The sequence below is a fragment of the Miscanthus floridulus genome, chromosome 4 (genome assembly GCF_019320115.1).
Source record: "Miscanthus floridulus cultivar M001 chromosome 4, ASM1932011v1, whole genome shotgun sequence".
Lineage (NCBI taxonomy): Eukaryota > Viridiplantae > Streptophyta > Magnoliopsida > Poales > Poaceae > Miscanthus > Miscanthus floridulus.
Genome location: NC_089583.1, coordinates 84,383,824 through 84,392,418, shown reverse-complemented (window position 1 = coordinate 84,392,418; position 8,595 = coordinate 84,383,824). Strand labels below are relative to the sequence as shown.

At 45.9% G+C, this 8,595-nt stretch overlaps 2 protein-coding genes across 2 annotated transcripts; both read right to left on the bottom strand.

Annotated features, from left to right (window-relative positions):
* Positions 1–570: 570 nt before the first annotated feature.
* Positions 571–1,683, bottom strand: LOC136551916 (ethylene-responsive transcription factor ERF109-like). The gene has a single exon (XM_066543446.1). The coding sequence runs from the start codon at positions 1,644–1,646 to the stop codon at positions 783–785; it is 864 nt and encodes a 287-aa protein (XP_066399543.1). The 5' UTR covers positions 1,647–1,683; the 3' UTR covers positions 571–782.
* Positions 1,684–4,755: 3,072 nt separating this feature from the next.
* On the bottom strand, positions 4,756–6,388 carry LOC136549898 (alpha-amylase isozyme 3C). The gene is made up of 2 exons (XM_066541328.1): positions 5,311–6,388; positions 4,756–5,226 (listed from the first exon to the last, which is right to left on the bottom strand). The coding sequence occupies exons 1-2, from the start codon at positions 6,340–6,342 to the stop codon at positions 4,945–4,947; spliced, it is 1,314 nt and encodes a 437-aa protein (XP_066397425.1). The 5' UTR covers positions 6,343–6,388; the 3' UTR covers positions 4,756–4,944.
* Positions 6,389–8,595: the final 2,207 nt, after the last annotated feature.

Genomic DNA, 8,595 nt, shown 5'->3' with positions numbered 1-8,595 from the left:
TAAGTTATGTAATTAGTTTCGTAATTAGTCTATATTTAATACTCCATTCATATGTCTAAGCATTCGATGTGATAGAAATTTTAGGAGCGCCTGTAGAAACCAAACAGGGCCTACATCTGACGTCACACAAATCAAGTGACACAACGCCGAGAATTGCTGGAGCAAGAAATAGATTTAGCGAAACAAAAAGGACGGGTAAGTATAGCATGACATATGAAAGAAAGAAATTTTCTCGTGAACTTATCAGCTATGATATAATATTTTTTTCTCATAATAAATTAGTTTTAGTCGGCTTATCAGCTACAGAAACCATTAGCCGATCAGCTTATGCTGAATTAACATTGACTCCAGCACTTTCTTACTTTCCTTAACCATGTTTGTTTTGACCGGGGACGTTTGCCCTCTGACGAGTTATATATGGCTCGGTCAATGATTTTTTTATTTCTTTATAAAAAAACGATTTTTTCAGTATGTTTTCTTATTAACCATATACTGAGTACAGTGAACAAGCAGTAAACTCGTCAAAGAATCTCACCAGCCAGCCAGAGTACAAAAATGTTCAGTCTGTCAACACAGTTTCCCAAGTAATTCCATTGAGAAAAAAAAATCTCTATCCACCAATCAATACACAACAAAAGAATGCCACCCCTCTTCCAAATTAATCCACCTCCAACGAACCAACTAGCTATGCTTAGTTTCAATACACAACAAAAGAATGCTGGTCAGTCTAGCTGAGATCCTGTCAGTAACCACGCTTTGTGTCGTGTGTACAATACAAGAGCTCAAAAACTAGATGATGCAGCGCCAGAAAATGGCGCGAACCAGAGGTCCGCCTCGTCCTGCTTCATCAGGTCCTGTAGTAGACCTTCCCACAGCTCGTCTCCCGCTCCGTCCGCACCGCCCAGCTGCCACTCTCCCGGCGCCGCCGCCTCCGCGGCGTCTGCACTGCACGGCGACGGCGTCAGCATCGGTGTCCGCGTCTCGGTGTTCGCCGCCGGGGTGGCACAAGTGTCGCCGCGGCCGTGGCCCTGGAACGACGACAGCGCCTCGTGGCCCGGGAAATTGAGCTTCGCGCGCGCGCCGCGGAACTCGATCGCGGCGCAGTCGTAGGCCCTGGCGGCCTCCTCCGCGGTGTCGAACGTGCCCAGCCACACGCGCGCCCCGCGCCACGGGTCGCGGATCTCTGCCGCCCACTTCCCCCACGGCCGCTGCCGTACGCAGCGGTACATGTTCTTCTTCCGACGCCGCCGCGGCCTCTGCTCGTGCCCCCCTCCCACCGCCGCTGCCGCAACCCCAACCGATGCTGTCGCCATCTGCCCCGTGCCGCCGTTCACTACTCCTTCCTGCGTCAGCTCCGGCGCCCCGAAGAAGTCGCAGCCGAGGCATCCGTCGATGCCGCAGACCCCGCACTCCTCCCCGCCCGCCACCGTGACAACCTCCGGCGGCGGCGTGCTGTACCCGGACACCACGTGCCGCAGAGCAGCGACGATGATGGCGTCCTCCTGCTCATGTGAGATCAGCCTGCCGCCGAACCCCACCACGCTCTTGGCGTCTCCATGAATCGGAGACTGTCTCCTCTGATCGATGAACTGCTGCTCCTTGCAACCTTGCTTCCCGGCCATGGCGGAGATGAGCTTCTTGGTCATTACCGAGCTCGAGATTGAGGCTTGTTGGAGTTGGAGTGTGTTTGAACTTTTTGAACTGAAGCAGAAAGTTGCGGGTGGAGGCGCTTATATAGGTTGACAGCCATCGAGAGCCACACGGCGACACGGTGCACAGATACAGAGCGGCGCCAGGTGGGAGCTCGGAACGAGACTCGTTGGTCCAATCCGTCTTTCTACTTCCGGTTAGAAGCTCCGGGTTGTGGAAAACGTGTGGATGCGAGGAGCTCTGGATCGTAAAAGATCCGGTCCGGGCACGGGCGCGAAGTCGATTAGTGCGCGGCCCGTGCGCGATGGGAGGTGGTGCTGACGTGTTGGCATCTGCAGATGGTGCTCTAGAGGCTGACCTCGGTGACAGGGACCGGGGTGATAGACAGCATTTCGAGGGTTGGAAGAGCCCGCCGAGAAAAGTCAGAGGCTCAAAGCAGAATGGGCATTTTGGTGACGTGGCTCGTCCATGGCGGCTATCAATGGCTTCGGGTTCAAGAACATGGTCAGTCTTTTTTTTTTTGGATAACAAATGGCCAGTCTATTGAACTAGTAAATAATACTTTATCTGTCCTAAATTAAGGGTCACCATTGATTTCCGTGCCAAAAGTTTGACTCAATTTGTAGAAAAAATACGTACAACATTTATATCTCCAAATAAATTTATTAAAAGGCTAGATTTAAATATATATCTAATGATATTAATTATGTACCATAGATATTAATATTCTTTTATATATATTTAGTTAAAGTTGTTTCTCGGAAAACAAAAACGACAAATATTTAGTGACGGAGGGAGTAGTAACGTACGTATACTAAAGTTCCCCCCGCTGAAGGATATACTCCAAGGTACTTTCAACTGTCCTAAGCCAAATTATCGTAAGTTTAATTAAATTGTAGAAAAGGAAGTATTAAGATATACCATATACCACATCAAAGAGGCAAATGAAAAATAAATTTTCTCTCCGTGACCTGTCATAAATTTAAACAATCACATCATAACATATCTATGTTTGGACAATAGCATTTTATAACATTTCTAGTAAATCTTAGTTGATATCTCAAATATTATTGTTAGTGAATAACTAAATTCAAATTTAAAAATTAAAAATAAAATAGTAGTCCGTTTCCCATGTGTTGGGAAAAAAGCTAAATAAAAGTTGGCGTGTTACTCTGAGTAAGTTAAGGAAATAAGGGATTTGCTAAATTTCATGTGCCTAAATTTTAGTTTTGTTTCAGGTGATGGTTATTGCATATATTTTATACTAAAATTGCAGTTTTAATTCGTAGCAATTTATGTAGACACAATCGGTAATTTTTTGTTCCGAGAATAAAAAGCCAGTTAGATAAAACCACGAACCTGATAAATTCTAATATGTGTTGGCACAAAGACGATTTAACAATTTATAATTATTTCTATAGTCAGACGAGGACAAAAATTTGATATGTTATGACATAAAGACAAATAACAAACCACAAAAGCGACAATTTACTTGTACTAATTGGTAGTACAAGAGTGTTGTCTGAAATCTTCTAAAAAATCAGGCAGTTAGACAAAACCACGAACCTGACTATAGAGTAATTTTTTTTGTTCCGAGAATAAAAAGGCAGTTAAACAAAACCATGAACCTGACAAAATCTAATATGTGTTGGCACAAAGACAATTTAACAATTTACAATTATTTCTATAGTCAGACAAGGACAAAAATTTGATATGTTATGACATAAAGACAAATAACAAACCACAAAGTGACAATTTACTTATACTAATTGGTAGTACAAGAATGTTGTATGAAATCATCTAAAAATTCAGACACCTGAAATATAGGAAATGTGAGGAAATAAACTCTTTCACTCATGAGGGATATAAAATACCATATTGATCCTATAGGTCCAGACTATAATGTTCCAGGTCCATCAAAATATATAGAAGTGAAATGAATAAAGGATCCAAGTATGGAAAAAGAGATAATGGTATAGAATTGTGTTACAATTGGACTTTTATGCAAATGCACAAGAGCTATCCAAACCAAACATCGAAGTCTTTGACATGCACATAAAAATAATCATTCAACCAGTTTCAATCCCAGGCCACTCTTTCCCCTGTAGACCTAAGCCCATCGAGTCACTCTTCAACATTTTCATGTTGAAATTTTTTGGCATGACCATCGACGTCGATAAAAAGGGAAACAACCAAATAAAATTTGTCGATTCCAACAACTATAACTCAGATCTAGTGGCTTTTCAAGGAAGTGCCCTAGGGGAGTAGCATGTTCCACTGCCCAGAATTATGAAGAAAATAAAAAAAAAGTATTATCAACTTTTGATATCTTACATGCAATTGGTCTATCAATTCCCTAATGTGCAGACATGAGAATAAGTTCACGAGCAATGTAACATGCATAGTATGCAATTTTCTTCGTAAAAAGCCAGTGACGATCGAGTGAAAACTGATGTGGTCATAGCATGGCTGATAAATACAGTATAAATTTGATGGTGGTTTTATTGAAAAATAGATCTCATCACCAAGAGAACTAAATGCTAACTTGATTTGGACTCGGTAGAAATTGCATAACCAGCGATTCTGGTGGCAGCCAGACACACACTCATGCACAAGGAAAGGGCTATAAGAGCATCTCTACCAGTTTTGTAAAACAATTCTCTATTTTGAGTTTCTAGCAAAAAGAAAAATCCCCTCCAATAGTTTGGTAAAAAAAACTCCTTTAAAATAAAATACTCTCCAACTCATAGGTTTCCACAATAAAGAGGGACTCCATATCCATTTCTCATCCGACGTTTTTTCTCGGATGATCAGAGTAAATTGGACGTATGAGTAATTTGAGAAAAAAATAAAAGGTTCCAGGTGAGAAAACGGTAAAAGACAAAAAAAAGTTATTAAAAAAATTTGGTTGGCTAGAAATTGTTTAGGGTTCCCAATGCAAAATTGTTTAGGAAGGTAATATAGAATATTTGAGAGCGAAATAAATTGAGGTATTTTGTTAACTCCCTAAATTTATTGGTATAGCAAGTTAATTATCGGAGGAGTTGCTCTTTAACATCACCTGGAGTTTCTCAGCTTAATAAGAATAGTCTTTGTTTCCTCATTTCAAGAGGTTACAAAAATTCCCATGCCAACATAATTAATATACATCCAAACATTAGAATCTTCTTTCAATAATTAGCTGAAAGAAGCTTTGGTAGTACAATCGTATTCCGGTTATTTAGCCTCTCTTAATTTTTTTTCCAGGCTCAAATGGACCTGAAATGAAAAATATCTTTAGCGGTTGGGCTGTGTCTAGTGGTGCCACCCCGCTGGAACTCTCAGACTGCCCTTCTCCCAAACGCAGTAGCTGTTGCCATGGGCAACGGCGTGGAAGTCTGAGGGGATCAGGTTCCCGACGTCGTACCGTGACCCGATCTTCACGATAACCTTGTCGTCGATCTTGGCGACGTAGAGATCCCCGTCAGCGGCAAGGATGTTGAGCTTGCTCCCCGGGTGGATCCCGTTTCTTGACCTCACTGCAGACAGCGCGCGGATCTCCTGCTTCAGGTTCCAGTCGAAAACGTGGTCGTAGAACTGAATTACAGATGCAAGAACAGTGTCAGTTGCTGGAGCTCATGGTTAGCCATGGTGAATTCTGAATTGGTGACGGGGACTTACGATGCATGGAGTTCCTGGGTGCGTGAGGATATAGGCGTAGCCCTGCATGACCTTGTCGGACGGGAATGGCCACGAGTTCTGCGTGGAGCCGGTGTCGTGGTTGTCGACGAACGTGACGGCCTTCTCCGGCAGCCAGCCGATCATCCCGGGCGCCTTGCCGTTGCCGTCCTTCATTCGCCACAGCTCGCCCTGGACGGCCGCCTGCAGCACGCCCTTGGTGGTGAAGTCGAACGCCGCGGCGGGGCCGCCCACCGCCTGCGCCCAGTTCACCAGCTCCTGCCTGTCGGCGTCCTGGTTGCTGGACGGCTCGCCGTTGCCGTCGTAGCGCAGGGAGCTCCATATCTCGGCGACGACGAAGGTGGGCGCGGTGCTGTCGACGTACACCTTGGCGACGGCGGCGGAGTAGCCCTTGGCGAAGTCGAGGCGCCAGCCGTCGAAGCCGAGGTCGGACTTGAGCCAGTTGAGCCAGGCGGAGAGCTCCTCCTGCACGCGCGGGTTGAGGTGGTCGATGTCCGGCGCGGCGCCGAAGTCGGCCCCGGTGTCGCGGTGGCCGCGCCCGTTGGAGTACTGCGTGTCGTCGCTGCAGATCATGTCGGGGCCCCAGTCCAGGCGGCTGTCGGGCGTGCCGCCCTCGAAGACGCAGTAGATGCCGCGGCTGTCCTTGTAGTCGGCGCAGCGGTGGTTGATCACCACGTCGGCGACGCACTGGACGCCCCTGGCGTGGAACGCCGCGATCAGCGACTTGAGCTCCGCGTGGGTGCCGTACTTGGACGCGTCCAGGTCGTAGAGGCGGCCGGGCATGTACCCCTGCGGCGCCACCGAGTGCGACGGCGGCGGGAGCCAGACGTGCGTGGCCCCCGTCGCGGCGATGTCGTCCACCCGCCCCCGGAGGTAGTTGTACCACCCACCTTGCTTCTTCCACGACTCCCAGTTGAACCCCTGGAAGAGGACCTGAGACTGGGCCAGCTGGGAGCCCAAGCAGAGCAGCACCAACACTAGGAGCCTGCACATGGCAGCCGAGTGCTTCGCCATCTCTGCTCTATACCTCTCTCTTGCTTCTGTGCTGGTGTGCTCAACATGCAAGGGAGGCTTGTACTTGGCTGTGTGTGGAGCACCACGCCCGTGCAAGGGGATTTTATAGGTTGCATTGGTTGGATCCGGTGGCCGTTTGGCGCCGGTGGATATCCGATAGTTGTAACGGACTAACAACGGATAAGCTCCGTTGCTTCAAACGAGAGCAATGACATATATAACTCCTATGGATGATGGGGAAAGTGTGATGATATCGTGGCACATTTAAAAGGGGATAAAAAGGTGCGTGAGGTATGTATGAGTCGTGTATACACATTTGTACGTACAGTACAGTGCATGATGCATGGGGTTGCGTGTAGTGCAGGGACGCGGCGAGCGAGTATGGGTGATCCGTTAAGGGGCGCCTTTAGGTTGGGTAACGTTACGTTTAGCTATCTTTCGTCATGGTTCGAAGTGTTCTCCGGGGGTTGATTATTGCATATTTTTTTGGCAAGGTATTGCAGTATCCATCTTCCGTTGCTGGTCAATAGTGCTCATCGGTGGTGGGTGGTGGAGGATGTGGTAGTGTAATGGTCAAAACCAAAGTGGACGACGACCAGAACTACCAGTCTACCATACAAATGTTTGTGAGCCAGCGATGGCCACTGACCCAGCCATCTTCTCTCTGAAAAAATCAGTACTAATAGTACCTATTTTTATTGATATATAGGAGTAAATTATATAGATAGTTCCTAGAGTTGTCATGATATATCGTTCAGGTCCCCAAACTCTTAAAATGTGTTTTAGATTCTCGAACTTGTCTCTACGTGTCATTTAGATCCTCGAAACCGTAGAGTTATATAAACAAAATGATTTTAAGTTCTAGACTTCTAGGGTGTTAGAATACAGAATGTTTTTTTGTGCAACGCTAGATTATTTTTATTTCAATTCTAGAATGTTTTTGTGTGCATTTTATAATTCGTGTACTTGTATACCATGTTACGTTTATATTGATTCAAAAAGATTTAAAGGATGGACCACCCTAATTACAAATTTTGGCTATGCCAGGAAATTAGCGGACAGCTTCTCGTTGCTGTGAGGGCTAATTCTGAATTTGTACGGGCTCAGTTGGGCTTGAAATCGCACCGTATTCTGTTGTGGTCGGGCCTATTATGGCAGGAAAACCTGTTCGGCTCCATTTCATATGGGCTAGAAACCTCTGTTCCGGCCCATCTTGGTGAGTGAAGTCACCAGACCTAAATTTGTTGACCCGATCTGAAATTGCTACCCTCCTTCTCGCTATGCCGGCCGTAATGTCCATAATAACTAGGCCCAGTTAAATTCAGTTTCCATGTATCCAGAACGATGAAGCTCAATTCATTCCCCCGATTCAAATCTTACTTCGATGAGCCGAATGAATTGCTTTATGTCTATTTTGACTGCCTCTATTTTCTACTGCAGTTGACAGTCAAGTATACCCGTCATTTTAGAGTATCAAACTTTCACTCATTTACATTACAGATAATGTCCCTCGCGTGCCCGAGGCAGTTAATTGCTACTACTAAATCTGTAGGTCAGCTTCACTTAGTGATCGACGAAGGATTACAGAAGCCATGGACAAGACATTATTAGCAGGTCCTTTATGTATCAAGTTATAAACACAAGAACACAAGCGCTCAGCATTCCACAAGACATGGCAACGCTGCAGTTGCTACGATGCTGATCAGCAAGGAGGTGAGGTCGCTGATGGACACGACACGAATAGACATTCAGCTCACAGGATAATCTATTACTTTCTCTATATAGAGACGCTGAACTGTACGTTGCTTCAGTTCGGTTACACAAATTGAGTGGCATAAGGATGGATGGTCTCTCTTTCCCCTACTTGAGTTTTCTGGTTGAATATATGGTAGTCTGTCATAGCATACCGGTGCCCCCTTCATTCGGCCACATGATGCTGGAGGATGCACAGCAATTGTATCTCTTTAACTGCATGCCCAGTAAAAGAGGTGGACAATGTTTAAGGCTGGTATAGTTGCTCTTTATTTGCTTATCCGTGTAATCCTGAGCTAACTACTTCCGGCTGTTTCATGTTTTGCCTGGAAAACATATAATAGCACATAGAAATGGTAATGACATTGGCATGTTGTTCTTGCTGGTGTTGTTAGGCAGTGGCGCAGTGCAGGCTCCATGGCCCCTGCATTCTTTGGAACCTACCACTTGGCCGGCGTTGCACTCGCCATCGGTCTCTGTTCCAGAATCGATCCTCACTTA